Source organism: Cucurbita maxima, unplaced genomic scaffold (genome assembly GCF_002738345.1).
Source record: "Cucurbita maxima cultivar Rimu unplaced genomic scaffold, Cmax_1.0 Cma_Scf00022, whole genome shotgun sequence".
NCBI lineage: Eukaryota > Viridiplantae > Streptophyta > Magnoliopsida > Cucurbitales > Cucurbitaceae > Cucurbita > Cucurbita maxima.
The window spans coordinates 2284615-2304049 of NW_019272038.1; the positions used below are offsets into that span (position 1 = coordinate 2284615).

The following is a 19435-nucleotide window of genomic DNA, read 5'->3' on the forward strand; positions in this document are numbered from 1 at the left end:
ACCTAACATAAACAAAACAATCCCACACGAGAAAACAACAATACAACTTAGAATTACAAGTTTTATCCACCAAGCCTTGTTCATATGTATATCATAAGCACCATTGTAGTGTGTCCCAGCCATTTCCATCCACCAAATTCGCAGCCAAAAGGCTCTGATCTTCCATCACAGGGAAATCCAAAGACATGGTTGCATCAACCCAAATGGAATCATCTAAGCTAATACTCATGGACCTCCAAAGCCCACCATTTTCGTCCTCCTCCCCAAACCCCATCCCGCCATTGTTTACCACAGACTTCTCAGGCTCTGCAGCAGAGGAAGGAAGATTGAGCTTGGCGTCAGAGCCATAGAGGCGACGAGCGGCATTGTCATAAGCCATGGCAGCATCATGAGAGGTATCAAAAGTGCCAAGCCAAAGACGAGCCCCACGATTAGGCTCACGAATCTCAGCAACCCATTTGCCCCAAGTTCTTTGACGGACACCTTTGTAAGTGCAGGAAGCGTTTTCAGGGCCTCCTTTGCCTCTCATACAGCCCTTTCTTGAGCTGGGATGGGCAGAAGAGGAGGCCCTTTTGAGCTGCTGCTGCTGCTGCTGCTGCGGCGGCGGCGGTTGCTTGGCTCCTGGATTCAACATGGAAAAGGATAGTGCATGTGGGATTGTTGGAGGGATGTGTTAAAAGAAAATGAATGAATTGGGGGAATTAGAGCGAGAAAGTGGGAAGGGATGAAACGTGGCTGAACCAGGGGATGGGATGATACTTGGCAGGATGAACTGTCGAAATCGTGTCGATAGGAAGAGGGCTCTTCTGGGTTACTGTCTTGCATACACATGGCTTCATTTTCGTCTCTACACGAGCTCAACAAAAATTCCAGTTCACCTTAAACTTCACTTTTTTTTTTCTTTTCGAATTCCCTTTTTCTTCATTTTATTGGTGTCCATGTACATAGTCTTTCCTCCCCTATCACAACTCGATAGAGATTTGTATGTTAGAGTCATTTAAACAGGTTTAATTAAACTAATTTGTTTGTGGAGTAATTTGAATCCAGAGATTTCTCTATTCTTGATTTGATTACGAAGGTAATTTTTCGATTGATTTCTTATTTTTTAGGGATTTATTCTTCTGGAACGTTGTTAGATCGAATTTTTAAGAGTTTCGTATCATTTGGAATGAAATCAACTTCATTCGAAGATTTTAACCTTTGAGAACTAGAGGTTTGCATGTCCGAGAAAAGTTTTTAGATTCAACTGGAGTTATTATGATATGGGTCCCAAATGGTGAGTCAACTCCTTCGTTGTTATATCATATTATTAATTTACAATTGAGAATTTAGGAATATACTAATGTGGTGTTAACTTAATGATTTAAATAGAACGCCGAGTTTGATCATACACCTTTAATTGATCGTTGGTGTTGTTTGTATAGGTTAAGACAAGTTAGCCATTATTTCAAGATGTAGTATGCCCATGAGCCTAATTGTGCGAATGCGGCGTCGGCGTCTTGTAACATTCGAGTAATGGAGTGGTACATGAATGAACTGATTCCACATTCGAATGAGAGAGCGGTCCTAAGAAACTCCATGGCTAAGAAACAAGCAATTTTATGTCAAGTGACTTCCTGTGTATTTTCATGAGAAGGACTCGTGTTGGTTTGGTTAGTGTGGATAGTTTTCACTCTTAAGACGGAAGAGTAGGTAACATGACCATATTGTAGGAGATGCAGGGAAACGTCAAGACCATCAAGTGCCACATTCGAATTCCAAATTTTTTATAGAACGTTTTAGTATTATTTTCACAGGATTCAAAACGTCAGCTCATCATCATATCCTCTCTATCGATGAATTTTCCATCTTTTGAACACGTGGGCGAACCTTCAATACCCAATTGTGAGGCTTCGCATCCATGGAGATTGTAGGTATTGAAAAAGTCACTTTCTTTAGAGCTCGATTGAAGTGTGAACCCTCATAAATATTAGATTTTTCATACTTTTCACTTGGAAAATCAAGTGCTTGGAAACTAGAGAGCCACATCCATGGTGGGTGGACATTAACTGCAAAACATAATCATGCATAACACTTCATTTGATTGGACACGGAATAACGAAAGAGATACATGAATGATCTGAGAGTGATCCGAAAAAAAAATATTAAAACAATTGAAATTTATTTTCTATATCAATAAGGCTCATTCATAGGAACTTCATAGTTAAACATGTTTCACTTTGACTAATTTTATGTTGGATGACTATAAATATTAGGACTATCAAATTTAAAATTTAAATTATTTTCAAAATTTAAATGATTTTCAATCATAAAATATGAAATTAAACAAAACTTATATATATCTTAATAATCACGGGATATTTTCTTGTTAAATGTTCTTTTAAAATCACGTTTTAGAAATACCAAAGCCGAAACGAAATTGTTGGCAAACAGGTCAAAATCATTCTCGAAAAATCCAAAAAATCCAAACAAAATCATTCAAGTTCGACGATTTTCGTGAGTTAATTGTCTGTCAATTGCCGATTGGTTTGGGACCATTGTTCATTGAAGATCGAATAGCCAATCCTCTGGTTATTTGATAGCAGCCATCTACGGCGGCCGTGTACCGACTCGCCGGCGATTAACCAGCACCGCCACGCTTTATCTCGGCAAAGAATGGCCAACCTCAACTTCCATTTTGTGATTACCTTTCTCTTTCTTCTTCGCCATTTTTCTGCTACTTCGGATATTTCGGAGCTCTTCGAAATCTGGTGCACAGAACATGGAAAATCGTATTCCTCCGCGGAAGAAAAGCTATACAGACTCGGTGTTTTTGCCGATAACTATGAATTTGTTACTCATCACAATAATCAGGGAAATTCTTCTTATACTCTTTCTCTCAATGCTTATGCCGATATTACTCACCATGAGTTCAAGGCCGCTCGCTTGGGTCTTTCCTCTGCTTTGCGGAACTCACGGCCGGTTTCGCCGCAAGAACCCTATCTTCATCAGGATGTTCCTGAATTGTTAGATTGGAGGAAGAAAGGGGCTGTGACTGCTGTTAAGGATCAAGGAAGTTGTGGTATGTTTAATTTCTGTTTTCGATTGTTTTGTTTGGTGAAGATCTTGAATCTGATTGAACTACTCTGTTCCGTGATTTTGAATTTGATTGAAACCCTAGGACCCTAGGGTTAGTTTTGACGATCGATGCATTACAAGTGGAAATTTCTATAAATGGCTTCATGAACATGGGGTTATCTATTACAAATCCGAACAAAGAAATCATTAGAAGTGGAAATTGTGCTTCTGTCTCTTGAAACCAAACATTATTGCTTGGCCATATGGGTTTAAACATTTGTTCCTCATTCTATTTTAAGATTCTATATACAGAATTGCAGAAATATAGTTCATGTTTGAGCAAAATATAACCGCATAAGTCCACCGTGACCAGATATTATCTTCTTTGGGCTTCCCCTCCTCTGCTAAGGAGAGGTTTCCACACCCTTATAAAGAATATTTCGTTCTCCTTTCCAATTGATGTAGGATCTCACAATCCACCTCCCTTCGGGGCCAGCGTCCTCACTGACACTTGTTCCCTTCTCCAATCGATGTGGGACCCTCCAATCCACCCCCTTAGAGATCCAACGTCCTTGCTAGCACACCACCTCGTGTTCACCTCTTTCGGGGCTCAGCCTTCTTGCTGGTACATCGCTCGGTGTTTAGCTCCAATACTATTTGTAACGGCTCAAGCCCACCGGTAGCCGATATTGTTCTATTTGGACTTCCCCTCAAGGTTTTTAAAACGCGTATGCTAGGGAGAGGTTACCACACTCTTATAAAAAAATATTTTGTTCTCCTCGGGATCTCAAACAAAATATAAAGAAAAGTGTTGAAAATGTATTAAATTATGAACTATACTCTAGCTGAGTTTTGGATCTAGTGATCATCAAGGTAGTTGAGTTGTATCATCATCTCTTCATGATAAGCTTCAAGTTATGTGGAAGCTTTGCTCATCTAAATGGGAAAGAACCAATATCTTTTGTTTTCACTTTTCAGGTGCTTGCTGGTCTTTCTCAGCAACAGGAGCTATTGAAGGGATTAACCAGATTAGAACAGGGTCTCTTATCAGTGTTTCTGAACAGGAATTAATTGATTGTGACAGATCGTATAATTCTGGCTGTGGAGGAGGACTGATGGATTATGCATACCAATTTGTGATAAAAAACCATGGGATCGACACCGAAGATGATTATCCTTTTCAAGGTCGTGATGGATCGTGTCGTAAGGACAAGGTAATATAATTCATCTCTCCCTCACATCTTCCAAATACGTTCACAATATTAGTAAATCACTTTTTATGGACACAGTTTGAATGATTCACGAGCCCACCGTAAGCAAATATTGTTCTCCTTGGGTTTTCCCTTTCGGGCTTCATCTCAAGGTTTTTAAAACATCTACTAGGGAGAGGTTTCCACACCCTTATAAAGAATGTTTCGGTCTTCGTTCTCCTCATCCCCACCCCCTTCTGGGCGCAGCGTCCTCGCTGGCACTCATTCCCTCTCTCCAATCAATGTGGGACCCCCAATCCACCCCCTTCAGGGTCTAGCGTCCTTACTGGCACACTGCCTCGTGTCCACTTCACTTCGAGGCTCAGCCTTCTTGATGTGAGATTCCCCAATCCACTTCCCTTCGGTGCCCAGTGTTCTTGCTGGCATCCGCCTCATGTCCACCCCCTTTCGGGGCTCAGCCTCCTCGCTAGCACATCACTTGGTGTCTGGCTCTAATACCATTTGTAACGGCTTAAGCCCACCGCTAGCAAATATTGTCTCTTTGGGCTTTCCGTTTCATGGTTCCCTTAAAGGTTTTTAAAACGCGTCTAGTAGGGAGAGGTTTCCACACCCTTATAAAAAATGTTCCGTTCTTCTTCCCAACCGAGGTAGGATCTCACATAGAAGATGGATTCCTTACGGATAAAAAAGATTGCTTGCGCTGAAATGCATTTTGTGTCTATTGAGCTTGCAGCTAAATAGGAAGGTCGTTACCATTGATGGCTATTCGGATGTTCCTCCAAACAATGAGGAAAAATTACTGCAAGCAGTAGCAATTCAACCTGTGAGTGTTGGTATCTGTGGCAGTGAGAGAGCTTTTCAATTATATTCAAAGGTTGGTTCTATTCTCCACTAATGTTTGAAAATTCCATCATACGTGAAATTATGACTAAAATCAAGAATGGTACTTGTTTTTGTTAGGGAATTTTCTCTGGTCCATGTTCAACTTCCTTGGATCATGCTGTGTTGATTGTAGGATATGGATCAGAAAATGGTGTTGATTATTGGATCGTGAAGAACTCGTGGGGTAAACGTTGGGGAATGGATGGTTATATTCATATGCAGCGCAACAGCGGAAATTCTGAAGGCGTTTGCGGAATCAACATGCTTGCTTCATATCCAATTAAAACGAGTCCCAACCCGCCTCCCTCCCCTCCTCCAGGTCCAACAAAATGCAGTTTTCTTACTAGCTGTGCTGCTGGGGAGACCTGTTGTTGTGCAAAGGAATTTTTTGGCCTTTGCTTGTCTTGGAAATGCTGTGGTCTGAGCTCTGCTGTCTGTTGCAAGGACGGTCGTCATTGTTGCCCCTTTGATTATCCCATTTGTGATCCTCAGAGGAACCTATGCCTCAAGGTTTGTTCCTTTTCCCACTTCTTGTGATTTTGTGTTTGAGATGAAAATATCATTTTAGTGTTGGAAGTAGCTTGCCTGTGTGTTGTTTTCTTCCTTCAAACAAGTTTAATCATCTGGAAATGGATCTGTTTTCATAAGCATATGTTAGAGAAGAAAAAGAAGAGAACGAACGAGCTATAACTCGTCTCTTGTTGTGAGATCCCACATCGGTTGGAGAAGGAAACGAAACATTCTTTATAAGGGTGTGGAAACATCTCCCTAGCAAACACATTTTAAAAACCTCAAGGGGAAGGCTGGAAAGGAAAGCCTGAAAAGGATAATATCTGCTAACGGTTGGCTTGGGCTGTTACAGATGGTATCAGAGCACACTAGGCGGTGTGCTAGTGAGGATGTTGGACCCTGAAAAGGGATGGATTGTGAGATTCCACATTGATTAGAGAGGGGAATGAGTGCCAGCGAGGGCGTTAGGCCTCGAAGATGGGTGGATTGTGAGATCCTACGTCGATTGGAGAGGGGAACGAAACATTCTTTATAAGAGTGTGGAAACCTCTCCCCATTAGATGCGTTTTAAAAACCTTGAGGGAAAGTCCAAAGAGGACAATATCTGCGAACGGTGGGCTTGGGCTCTTATAGATGGTATCAAAGCACATCAGGCAGTGTACCAACGAGGACATTGGGCCCCGAAAGGGGTGGATTGTGAGATCCCACATCTATTGGAGAGGGGAATAAGTGCCAGCGAGAACGTTGTGCCCCGAAGGGGGGTGGATTGTGAGATCCCACATCGGTTGGAGAAGGGAACGAAACATTTTTTATAAGGGTGTGGAAACCTCTCCCTAGCAGACGCATTTTAAAACCTTGAGGGGAACCCCGAAAGTGAAAACCGAAAATGGATAATATCTGCTAGTGATGGGTTTTGACCGTTACAGTTACCATCTTTTCTTGTACCTGATTGACAATTGTCACACTCTGTCTCAATCTAATAGTTAGTAACCATACCAAACACTCACCTGTTTACAGCTGCATAGCGACACAACTTCTAACAAAAGAACATTTTCCAAGAATGCATCAAAAAATCAGTTGAAACATGTTCGAAGTCATATGTTTGAAGTGTTTCTTTGTCTATGTTCTCTCTGTTCCTTATTCTGGGCTAACAGAAATATCATCTTGGCAGAGAACGATGAACGGTACAAGAACAGAAGCACTCGAGAATCGGAGTCCTTCGGGAACATCCGGTTCTTGGAGCTCTTTATAAGGTTTGAATTCTATGAAATGGCTCCATTTGTAGAATGAATAAACGCTGCCATTCTAGCTACCACTGTATTCTACAAGCTTTTAGCTATATTTGAAGTCTAAAAAGGAGGTTCAGTCATTAGCTTTCTGCTATGGTCCTAGAGCTTCCATGGATTAGCTTTGGAAAGTTCTTACCTCGGCCGACCTCGGAGTTTTATCGGGTTCTGGCTCGTCACTTTTCTTAGGTTTCTGATCAGACTGCTGCATTTCAAGCTCTTAAAGTTGCATCTTACTCGATGCATAGATTTGTTCTTGAATATTATGGATTGGTTTGGATTTGAATGTTTGTGATTAGTTGTAAGAGAAATTTGGTTCATATATTGCTGCCTCATATGCTCCAACGTAGTTTTTTTTATGCTTTTCTGTTACTAAATCTTTAGGACGGAGTTAGGAATGACTTTCCGTTCTTTCTCCGCTATTTCGGATCAATCTATGCAACTCTATTGCGTTACAATACCTTGCTCCTTATAGAGGAGTAGTTTTGAAAAGCCATGTTCGATGAAAATCGTATGTACTGCTTGGAGGAAGATCTTTCATATTTTTTGAGATCCATCGTACACTATAGGGTCAAAAAGTCAAAATAAATAATTTTATCTCTTATAATTGAAAATAATATGTCATAAAATTTTAAATTTAAGTATTTAAAAATAAAGAAATTAGGATGGAGGCCAAGTTGACACACGGGTAATTTTTTTTCCTGAAAATGTTGTTGAAATTATCAAAAGATATTTCAATCCACTGTCACATTTAATGTATTTTAAGACTTTTTTGTTTGTATTTGTAAGAGACTTGAAAAATGTATAAAAAAAATATTTGTGCTTTTCTTTAGCCAATGACTAAGTTTCTTTGTATGTAGTTTAGATTGCATGTAGAATCATTAAACTCGACATGATCAATTTTGCTTGTGGAGTGATTCGAATCTCAAACAAGTATTCTTGCATGAGATATTTGATCAACAAGAATCATTTAAGCTAGACATGATCGATCTTGCTTGTGGACTGATTCGAATCTCAAACAATATTCTTGCCTTGAGATATTCGATCAACAAATTAATCCGAATGTTACTCCTTTGTAGTGATTTCCACATATCACTCTACTTCCTTTCCAATTTGTAACGAGGCGGGTTCATGCCAGATGGATCATACAAGAGAAACAAACATTTATGGTTTGAACCACCGTTTACGAGTATCTAATTTTTCTTAAAATCTAGAAAATAGTAATTCAATCAAATAGATAAGAACGTGCCTAATATCTTATCTAAATCAAACGTGCGGACTATCAAAAGAATTTAACAAATAACTTTTATTTTTTGTATTTTCACGTACTATCGAATATATATTTTCTTTTAAAAAAAAAAGAAGTATAAACTTTAAATACTAACTCTATTTAAAAAAATAAATAAATATCAATCAAATATGCTCTTAAATATTTCAAACTATATGAATGAATTTAGAATGAACTTTAATTTTTTTCAAGATAATTAAAATAATTAACCATAGATTAAATGTTTATTATTTTTTTAAAATTCATTGAGTATAAATGTATTGACCGTTGAATTATACGGTATGGGAAATTTGAGGCATTTTAAAATAAAAATGAATTATAATGATTTATTTATTTATTTATTTATTTTTATTCTTTTTATCTGTTCCCATTCAGAATAACGACATTATTATGGATAAATGCATTCACATTTTTGGCATAGGCGCTCGCGTCATGAACCATTGAGATTATCTCGTAATAAAACTCAAATATGAGGGTAATTTGGTAAAATGATACGAACGATATCTTGGGCCATTTCTCTCTCTATATAATCCCCCTCGCTCCTTTCGTCTTCATTCATCGCTTCGTTTTCAAATACAGTGAGACCTTTGCAGGATACACACTCGTTTCTCTTTGAAGCAATGGCTGTTGAAGGTCAAGTGATTCCACTTCGCGATGCTGAAGAATTCGATGCGATAATCGATAAAGAGAAGGAATCTGGCAGACTGGTATGATTTTTGTTTTCTTTTCCTCTCCATTTCTGCTTTCCAATTTGTGATTTCCTGATGTTCTTGTCATTTCAAACGATTTTTGTTGGATTTGTGTTGTTATTGTTGGAGATTTTTCATGATTTGGAGGAAATCGTGATGGATTCGTTAGGGTATGATATTGACTTGTAACTGTGTCTAGGTTTCTTTTGTTTAATCTAACTTATTGTGTCCTGGCTAGTTATGTTTGATTGCCTCAGATTTTATGATTTCTACTCTTCAATTCTTCTGTGTTACTCGTTTCGTGTCATTGAATTTGATGATTCCATCCTCCTTTGACAGTAGTACTTCACTGGACTAAATACAGTTTCACCTCTTTAGTTTTGGGGGTTCTTTTTGTTTCTGATGTATATGAAATCTTTTTTGATAGATTGTGATCGATTTTACTGCTTCCTGGTGCCCGCCATGCCGTTTCATTGCTCCAGTATTCGCAGAGTTGGCTAAGGCGCACGTCCATGTCACTTTCTTGAAAGTGGACGTCGATAATGTCAAGGTAAAGAAATTTGAGCCTCTTCAACTCTTCCAAACTTTTATATTGTTGATGCAGTGGAATTGAACTGTTCTGTTTTTATGCAGGAAATTGCTAAGAGGTTCGAGGTGACAGCGATGCCGACCTTTGTTTTCCTGAAAGGAGGAAACGAAGTTCACAGGATTGTTGGTGCGGACAAGGTGGAGCTAGGGGTTAAAGTACTGGAGTTAAGCGCTGCACCTGCTACTTGTGCTTCTTAGATGGTCAGCTTTGATGATCATTTTCCCTCTTAATATTATCATTGTGTTGTAATAACGATTCTGGTTTTGGGGTTTGTTGTTCTTGTGGATTCCATGACAGTCTCTCTTTGATGCTTACTTGTGTTAAGAATGTTTGTAAACGATATATGTAGAATAAGATTTAATGTTTCATAATATATCTCTGTTCATCAAGCTTTTGAATTCAGTGATTGTTGCCTCAAGGTTTACAGATTACTTGAGAACAGCTTACTTTTTCATTTTTTTTCTCTCATGTTTAGAAATGTCTTGATTCTGAAAAGGGTTTTAAGTTTTATGATTGGTTGAATTTGTCAACTTTGTCAATTTTGTTCTCGTCTCTCCAATGCTGTTCTTCATGCTTAATAGGTTGGGTAAGGTTTTTGGGGCCCTTTGTATGAGGAAATGGGAATGAGAATAAAGTTTATAATAGGAGGATATATTCCCAAGCATCTTTGTGTACCCCTGTTATATCCATGACCATGCATCTTGGCTTTCCCCTATTCGTTTCTTCAATTATTTGTATTATTTTAATTTGCTAGTGCAAGAACGTCTAATCTCAAGAGAATAAGTACATGTTAATATGATTAATTGAATTAAACCAAGTAAAATAGTATAGAATAGTTGGTTTTGTTTCAATAATTCAAGTCTGATCAGTTTTGGGTAGAAATGTACTCGTGTTACTTAAATTAAGGCATCTAATATAAATGGATCATTTATAGAAAAAAAACACTTTTTAATATCCTGTAAGTTGCTCCGGCTGCTATTCCGTTATTTGTAAATTAGATGTTTTTAAAAAGAAAAAGAAAAATTGAGAAAATTCCAGAATCTTCTTTTTCCTGGTGGACGGGATTTTTCTCTCTTTTTTCCCTTGTTTTTTGCTTTTTATTTTGTTTTAATTATATTTAATTGCTTGTTAATGGGCTCAGCTTTGTGGGCCGAATTTGCACCTCAGGAGCCCACAGATTATCAAATGATGGGCCGAAGTACTCTCATCATGGGCCACAGCGGAGAATCCAATTCCTTGTCTCCTTTCCAACTTCCCGTTTATTTATTTATTTATTTATTTATTATTTTCATTTTTCTATTGTATGGTTGAGATTTCATTTTTTTATATTTGAATTTTTAAAAAACGTTCCTTGTAATTTAATTTAATATTAATTATATAAAAAAAAAATTATGCAATTAGGTGTTACGAAATAAAAAATTAGGTTAAAGTTACTCATTTTATTTTAATTTTTATACTTTCAAATTGCTAAATTTAGCCTATATTTTGTTATAAATCTTAATTTTATTTTACTTTTATTATTGAATTTGATAAAATCATAATAATCTAACTGTGATTTAATTAAAAAACTAATTTTAAACTAATCATATTTATATTTATTTAAGAAAATATATAAATTTTAGAGTGGAAAGTACAATAGTGTTTAGTTCATTTATTTATTTAAAATAACCATAAATAAACAATTAAAACTAAATGCTATTTTAACCTAAAAATTGCGATTTTCTTTGAGGGCATACATGTTCTTATTTTTCTACCCGACCGAAAGAAAGGCAAAGGGTACTTACTGCCCACTGCTCGCTATATAAATACCTGCCCGTCGCCATCTCTCTCCATAGTTGCAGTTTTCTTATACGCAGAAACCGATTTCTGTTTGTCCCAATGGCTGAAGAAGGGCAAGTGATCGCATGCCATAAGAAAGCTGAATGGGATGCTCATTTAGCGAAAGCGAAGGAATCCGGAAAACTGGTATCGTGTTTTTGTTTTTGTTTTTGTTTTTGTTTTTCAGGCTCCTCATTTCTAGATTTCAATTGATTTCGATCGGATTTTGGATTTACTGGATGTGTGTATTGAAGCATTTTCAGGTTTATGATTGCTTGTTAGGAGATCGTTCGATGTTTTGGTAAAAATCGCTATGGATTCGTTAGGGTTTCTGATCTCTCTTACGCTAGAAGTAATATTCGATTTATCTCGATTGAATGATCGTGTTGAAATTGATGCTTTTGAGTTTTCATTTATAACGTCTTGTGGAATCTTTTGATTTGTATTATTGTTTAATCATTTTCTGTTACTATTTTCGTTCTTTTTGGTAAGAAATTGTTGATTATTCTATTTTGCATTGGCCGAACTTGAGTGATTCTGTATTACAGTTTGTGTCCATTTTTTTGTTCCTGATGATTCTTTAGTTTTGTTTGATAGATTGTTGTGGATTTTACTGCTTCCTGGTGCGGGCCATGCCGTACAATTGCTCCATATTTCTCAGAATTGGCTAAGAATCATCCCGGTGTCGTTTTCCTGAAAGTGGACGTCGATGAATTGAACGTAAATATATTTAATCTCTTTTAACTCTTCTCAATCTATGATATCATATGTCAACACTTCTGTTCCATCGCGATATTGCTGATTACTGTAGCATGCAGTGGAGCTGTTTTCGTTTTTATTGATCTTTTTTCCCCTCAAACAAAGGCTTCTGTTTCTCTCTGCAGACTGTTGCTACCGAGTGGGAGATCAATGCAATGCCGACATTTGTTTTCATGAAACGAGGGGAAACAGTTCACAAGATTGTTGGTGCTGATAAATCGGCGCTGTTGAAAAAAATAGAAGAGCTCAAGACTCCAACTGCTGCTACTACTTCTACTGCTTAGACACAATCAGCTTGGAGGATGTGGCCTCGATGATTAGTATGGTGCAATGATGCTTCTGTCCACGGTTTTGTTTTCCCTAAAAGAAGTTGGATTATATGCAGAACTCTGAAAGATGATTCTGGTTCTTGTTATCTAGAACTTGCAGGTTTCAATGTAGAATTAATGGGGCAGGAATTTTGTTGAATTCTGAAGTCTCATGCCAGCAGGCTTCCGTAAGATCTTGACTCTATTTCTTATCTAATTCTCCATGGATGATGTTGTTTCAGCTTATTCTCATAGTAACTAAGAAGAATTGATTCCTGTGAGAAGAATGGTCAACATTCCGTTCATGTCTAATATGTGTTTGAACTTTGAAACTTTTAATTCCGTGTCTATCTCTTATGTTAAGGACTTTATAAACACGAAATTGAATGTAGATGTACCTGTTAGGGTCATAATAAAGATTCGGAAAAAGAGAACGAATATCATAAGTTGATTATTAATCTATGGTTTACAGAAGAACAGGGTGGCTGTGTGGCCGCGATAGAGCTCATCAGCGCATATGGAAAGGGGTAATCTCTTCTTTTAACAGCTCGGATTTATAAAATGCCTTCAACTTACCTTCATATCCTGCAAGTTTTTCCCTTCTCTAGTCGTCGTCAAAAGAAAAGAAGAGAAATAATAATAATAATAATAATTCGCTAAAGAAATAATTTTGTAATTTAACTTTAAAATATTATATTTTGAAATCGATAGATTAAATAAAAATGCCCTCGGAAAGTATATATATATATATATATATATATATATATATATTTATTGGAATGTAAAGTTTTTGTAACTAATTAAAAGAATAAAGAGAGATTAATTTGAAGCATAAAGTATGGAGGATAAATTTAAGAGGTAAGGATTAGAGAGAATGTTGATGGGTTGATTGGTCAAATTCAATTTAGAATCTAACTATAATTTCCATCAATCCAAGACAAATCATTCCTTGATTTTTTATTTTTAAATATTTTTTAAAAAATGTCTTTATTTTTGGACCAGATAAATTTGGCCCTTTATTCCGTTGGGAATCAATCTCAACTCACTAAAATCATTATTAAAAAAACCTTCCTAAAATATGTTGCTCAACTTCTAAAGTTTTATATTTATTTTATGCACCCTTCAATTCTTTTTTAATTTTTTTTATTTTCAAGCATAAAATAGTGAAAAAAAGATACTAAAGGGTTACTGCTTGCTGATTATTGGCTGATTTATACAATTGTGGGATGTTTATTTTTCATGTGGGATTAAGGGGAAGATGAGAATATTCGTTATGAAATTTTATATTTGTGTTTATTTGATCTTCAACTTTTAATTTTGTGCTCGATAATAGAAGGTTAACAAAGGTTAAGAATTTTTTAAAATTGTTAAGTTTGTGTCTAATAGGTCGTTGATTTATTTAACAATAATAATAGTATTTAACAAAGGTGGTTTGTTTTTAAATATTTAAATTCTAGATATTTAGCTCTCAAATATTTAATGTTTATATTCATCTAAAAGTTATTTTTGAAAATAATTACAAAATTAGATGGGTATTTTTTGAAAAGTACATCTATTTCAAAAAAATAAAAATAAATAATAATAATAATAATAACAGCGTGTGAACCAAAGAAGTTTCCAACCCTTAAATTCTCCTCAAAACCAAGTAAAAATTCAGTATCTTTCACCCAGAAAATTACTACAAAGTTCAATGACACGACCATTTGAGTTAACATTGCAGCAATGGGCTCCTCCGACCAGCCATAATAGCCATTGATGCAATGTCTAAAATTGGGTCTAAGGTAAGCACCCACGCGTATAGCAATTTGCTTCGAACTTGCATAGATGTTGATTCTATTGAAGTGGGTCGTGAGCTCCATGTTCGTATGTGTATATACGAAGCTAATAAGCATATATGCGAAATGTGGATTTTGATGCACATAAGGTGTTTGATGAATTGCTTGAGAGGATTTGTACACTTGGTCGGCAATGATAGGTGCATATTCGATGTGGGATGAGTTGTTATATGAATAATTCGTTCATAACACATTTGGAGAGGTGCACGATCTATTTACAGTTAAGGGAATAAATTTGATTAGAACATATTGAATTTGAAGTATTTGATTCATGGTACTGATTCTTTTTCTGTTTTCCTTTTCTTTTTTCTGTGTTTACTAATAATTCTATTTCTTCATTGATATAATTCATATAGATTCTTAATAGTGGTTAGTCGAGCATGTAGACATACATGCCTTTACCTTTCTTGTGTTTAGATTTGCATGCTAGATTCATTCAAGTCTTGATCAAACTATGTTGTGGAGTGATTCGAATCACGAGTTTTCTTTACTTCTAATCTTGATCATCAAGGTAATCCGTTTCCTATTCGAATCCGTTTACTTTTGATTTTAATCTTGATCAAGCTACCTCCTTAGCTTAGCTGATGCTTACCCGAGACTGATATGTCCAGTCCATCTTGATTTATATTTACCTTTGGTTATCAGAAATCTTCTTAAAGATGGGTGTTTAATAATAGTTCGGTCATGTTCCTTTACGAGTGAACATACTATTATTGATTGTCAAGCATCTTCTTACTAATCGGGTATCATTTTCTGCAGAGTCCATGATAGTTACGCACATATGAAGCAAGCTTGTGCATCTAAACCGGATTAGAGGTCCAAGATGATATGGGCCAATGTGGCATCCTTCTCGGAGAGTGAGGAGGGGTTGATATGTAGGGACAAATCAAGATGGAGATTTCTTGGAAATTCATGTGTAACGGCCCAAACCTACTACTAGCAGATATTGTTTTCTTTGGACTTTTTCTTCTAGGTTTTCCCTCAAGGTTTTTAAAACACGTCCTCGGGAGAGAGGTTTTCACACTCTTATAAAAATTATTTTGTTTCCCTCTCCAATCGACGTGGGATCTCACAATCCACCCTCCTTCGGGGCCCAGCGTTCTCGCAGGCATTCGTTCCCTTCTCTAATCGATGTGGGACCCCCCAATCCACCCCTTCTCTAATCGCCTCGTGTCCACCCCCATCAGAGCTCAACTTCCTTGCTGGCACATCGCCCGGTGTCTGGCTCTGATACCATTTGTAACAGTCCAAACCCACCGCTAGCAGATATTTTTCTCTTTGGGCTTTCCCTTCCGAACTTCCTCTCAAGGTTTCTAAAACGCGTATGCTTGGGAGAGGTTTTCACACCCTTATAAAAAATGCTTCGTTTTCCTCTCCAACCGATGTGAGATCTCACATCGTGCCTACTTAAGTCACTTTTAGCTGCGGAAGGTCAAATTTCACACTATTAAATTTTTGCCTTCAATGTTTGTTTATTAGATGGAATGTGCATAATGATTAGCTGGTGCGTCTCTAGTTAAGATTCCATACCTAGGATACTAAGCGAATCACCATATTTTAAGCTAATGTCGATGAGAATAATACTGATGCCAAACAGATTAGACTCCATTGCGAAGAGCCACTATTTGTTCTGTTTTCTTTAACATTAGATTCTCTACTAAATCTTTCCCCTCCGTAGTGAAGATTGGAATCTAACTCCATTTGAAAAGCTTTTAAATCCTCACAATTGGTATTGCACACTGCAGTTGTGCACAGGCATCAAAGTTTAAGAGAATTGTTGCTCTCTTCACTCTTTCATTGTTGTTTCTGTCGCAAGAATGGTAGCTGCTATTCATTTGTTTTGTATTATTAATTGCATACACTTTGTTTGTTTGTTTGTGTGATATCCCACATTGGTTGGGGAGGAGAACGAAATACCCTTTATAAAGGGTGTGGAAACCTTTCCCTAGCAGACGTTTTAAAAACCTTGAGGGCAAGCCTGAAAGGGAAAGCCCAAAGACAATATCTGCTATCGGTGGGACTGGACCGTTATAGTTTTTTAGCCAGCTAGTTATAACTTTGTTTTTCCTCAGCAGAGTTTTGATGATTCTCAAAAGATCAAGCCAGTCTCGGCTGGACCCTTTGGAGGACCAGGTGGGAACAAGTGGGATGATGGGGTTTTTTCGAGTATCAGGCAGTTGGTAATTTCTCATGGAGCTGGTATCGACTCCATTAAGATTCAATATGATGTGAAGGGAACGCCAATTTGGTGTGATAGACATGGAGGAAATGGTGGCACTAAAACAGACACGGTACAAATTGGTTCTAGTTTGATCATTGATGAAAAACACAATTTTCTGTGTACTATGTAGTTTCATTTTTTGTTTTTCAGGTGAAACTTGACTTCCCGGACGAGTACTTGACGATGATCCGAGGACACTACGGTAGCTTTGTGTCATATGACCAAATTTTCGTTCGATCCCTGACATTTATGAGCAACAAAAGGAAGTATGGACCTTACGGGGTCGAACTCGGAAGAGTTTTCTCATTCCCAACGACCGAGGGCAAGCTTGTCGGGTTCCATGGCAGGAGTGGATTGTACTTGGATGCCATTGGAGTTTACCTAAAGCCTATGTCAATACAAACGCCATCTAAAGCAATTGTTCAATCACAGAGTTATGTTGCTACTAAGACAGAAAGTGAAGGCTATTCAATTATACAAGGAAGTGTTGGCCAAAATTATGATATTGTTCTTGCTGTAAAGCAGAAGGATGAACTCAAAAAGCCCCTTCCATCAAGCTCCTCAAGCTCAGAATCAAGTGATGATGAATCCATAACGAAGGTGAGTTTCCTTTAATCGTCTCGTCGTTTCGAGTATGTTTCTTTTCCCTCGCACGTCTACTCGTTCAGATAGAAAAATAATGGTTGGGAATGGTCATATATCTCAGAGGCCTGTTAAGAAAGGACCTTCTAAAGCTGAAAATGTTGTGCCATGTGGACCCTGGGGTGGCTCAGGAGGAACTGCATTTGATGATGGATGTTACACTGGCGTTAGACAAATTAATATATCGCGCAATGCCGGGATCGTATACATAAAAGCTCTGTATGCTTGCGATGAGGAATCAATATGGGGAAGCCGGGCTGGTGGAAATGTAGGATTCAAACATGACAAGGTGAATGTATTTTCCACATATTATTCTGTGATATCCTATAATAGTTGGGTAGGAGAACAAAACACCTTTTATAAGGGTGTGGAAACCTTTCCCTTGCCAGACGCGATGTAAAGCTTTGAGGGGAAGCCCGAAAGGAATAGCCCAAAAATAACAATATTTACTAGCGGTGGGTCTGGGTCATTACAAATGGTATCAGAGCCAATCATCGAGCGATGTGCCAGCGAGGAGACTATTCCCCAAAGGGGGGTAGACACGAGGCAGTGTGCCAGTAAAGATACTGGGCCCGAAGGGGGTGGATTTGGTGGGGGTCCCACATCGATTGGGGAAAGAAACAAGTGCTAGTGAGGACGCTAGGCCCTGAAAGGGGTGAATTGTGATATCCCACATTGGTTGGGAAGGAGAACGAAACACCCTTTATAAGGGTGTGGAAACCTTTCCCTAGCAAGCGTTTTAAAGCCTTAAGGGAAAGCCCGAAAGGGAAAGCCCAAAGAGGGCAATATCTGTTAGCGGTGGGCTTGGGCCATTACATATTCGATCAGACGACATGTTATTTCGGGTTTTAGTTATTACATTTCTCGTCTTCTTAAGTTGTAGCAACCGTTTTGCAGGTTATCTTCGACTATCCATACGAAATCTTGACTCATGTAACTGGACACTATGGTCCTGTAATGTACATGGGACCTAACGTTATCAAGTCGCTTACATTCCATACTACAAAAGCCAAGTACGGACCATTTGGGGAGGCACAAGGAACCCCTTTCAGTACCAACGTCAAAGAGGGGAAGATTATTGGATTTCATGGCAGGAAAGGTCTGTTCCTCGATGCGCTCGGTGTGCACATAGTAGAAGGAAAGGTGACCCCGGCGTCTCGTCCTCCCTCTGGTGATATCGTTCCTGCTACACAACCACTTCTCGAAAACGAGAGCGCTCATTGGACTAAGAAACTTGCTCCTTCAAATGGAAGACCACTTGAAGAGGTACTTTCTAACTCAGCTCATCATTTTAGATAAGTCTGGTCATGAAAGAGCTCATGAATTGGTTACTTGTTTCGTAGATGGCTCGTGTAGTAAAAGAACCAGCTCCCTGTGGACCGGGACCGTGGGGTGGGGATGGAGGAAAACCGTGGGACGATGGAGTGTTTTCTGGCATTAAACAAATATACCTGACCAAATCTCTTGAAGCTTTTTGTTCAATCCAAATTGAATATGATCGAAACAAGCAATCAGTTTGGTCAGTTAAGCATGGAGGAAACGGTGGAATGACCATGCATCGGGTACCGATATTTTGTTGCTCGCATCGTGATCGATGTAGATTCTTCCTCGCATTCACAATCACACAAACATTTATTCCGGCTGTGTGTTTGCAGGTAAAGCTGGATTATCCACACGAAGTGTTGACTTGTATCTCGGGATATTACGGTTACATCGGTAAAGATGAACGACAACAAGTTATAAAGTCGCTTTCTTTACACACAAGTAGGGGGAAGTTCGGACCGTTCGGGGAGGAGATAGGAACCTTTTTCACGTCGACGATAACCGAGGGGAAGGTGGTTGGCTTCCATGGGAGGAGCAGCTTGTACTTGGACGCCATTGGAGTTCACATGCAGCACTGGCTAGGTAGCCAAAGATCATCCAAGTCGTCCATGTTTAGACTGTTCTGATCTGAAACTGAAGAACAAATAAAGCTTGGATGGAGCAATATGGTTCCATTAATAATCTATTCTGAATGTTTGGCTTAGTCAAAGGAAGCCTCAGTTTGATATTATTAGTAAAATGTAATAAAAAGTACTATAAAACAGTTTGGACATTTTTCAATCATGTTTGTTTGGTAATAGCTCGAGTTTTAGATAAGCTTCTTTCAATCATGTTTGGTAATAGAACAAGACGGACATTTTTTACATCTCTATGTCCCTCGAGGCGACATGGGATGGAATTACGTAGGGGTATTTTTGACTTTTTGCTATACTTGGTGATTTAACATTTATGTTCCATTGAGAGACTATTAAACCCTAGCTTTAGGTTGCATTGGCAGACTACGATGTATTGAATTTT

At 38.0% G+C, this 19435-nt stretch overlaps 5 protein-coding genes across 16 annotated transcripts; 4 read left to right on the forward strand and 1 right to left on the reverse strand.

The window, feature by feature from the left end:
* Nucleotides 1–91: 91 nt before the first annotated feature.
* LOC111496622 (dehydration-responsive element-binding protein 2D-like) lies at nt 92–954 on the reverse strand. Its single transcript, XM_023147118.1, has one exon. The coding sequence runs from the start codon at nt 632–634 to the stop codon at nt 92–94; it is 543 nt and encodes a 180-aa protein (XP_023002886.1). The 5' UTR covers nt 635–954.
* Nucleotides 955–2415: 1461 nt separating this feature from the next.
* Nucleotides 2416–7279, forward strand: LOC111496216 (zingipain-2). Its single transcript, XM_023146583.1, has 5 exons — nt 2416–3061; nt 4036–4271; nt 5002–5142; nt 5229–5660; nt 6832–7279. Exons 1-5 carry the CDS (start codon nt 2656–2658, stop codon nt 6910–6912), a joined length of 1296 nt encoding a protein of 431 aa, XP_023002351.1. The 5' UTR covers nt 2416–2655; the 3' UTR covers nt 6913–7279.
* Nucleotides 7280–8753: 1474 nt separating this feature from the next.
* Nucleotides 8754–9964, forward strand: LOC111496364 (thioredoxin H1-like). Its single transcript, XM_023146784.1, has 3 exons — nt 8754–8941; nt 9351–9473; nt 9557–9964. The coding sequence occupies exons 1-3, from the start codon at nt 8855–8857 to the stop codon at nt 9707–9709; spliced, it is 363 nt and encodes a 120-aa protein (XP_023002552.1). The 5' UTR covers nt 8754–8854; the 3' UTR covers nt 9710–9964.
* Nucleotides 9965–11280: 1316 nt separating this feature from the next.
* On the forward strand, nt 11281–12557 carry LOC111496363 (thioredoxin H-type-like). The gene is made up of 3 exons (XM_023146783.1): nt 11281–11477; nt 11928–12050; nt 12215–12557. The coding sequence occupies exons 1-3, from the start codon at nt 11391–11393 to the stop codon at nt 12371–12373; spliced, it is 369 nt and encodes a 122-aa protein (XP_023002551.1). The 5' UTR covers nt 11281–11390; the 3' UTR covers nt 12374–12557.
* LOC111496166 (jacalin-related lectin 3-like) lies at nt 12500–19182 on the forward strand. 12 transcript variants are annotated; one of them, XM_023146503.1, is made up of 8 exons: nt 12500–12585; nt 12878–12924; nt 16308–16523; nt 16604–17053; nt 17160–17384; nt 17993–18361; nt 18439–18657; nt 18751–19182. In XM_023146503.1, the coding sequence occupies exons 1-8, from the start codon at nt 12570–12572 to the stop codon at nt 19042–19044; spliced, it is 1836 nt and encodes a 611-aa protein (XP_023002271.1). In that variant the 5' UTR covers nt 12500–12569; the 3' UTR covers nt 19045–19182. The 12 variants fall into 12 exon arrangements, with proteins under 12 accessions (XP_023002271.1, XP_023002265.1, XP_023002270.1 ...); XM_023146497.1 differs by lacking the exon at nt 12878–12924 and adding an exon at nt 14992–15148 and having other exon boundaries at nt 12508–12585; nt 16305–16523; XM_023146502.1 differs by having other exon boundaries at nt 12535–12585; nt 12790–12924.
* The last annotated feature ends 253 nt before the right edge of the window (nt 19183–19435 follow it).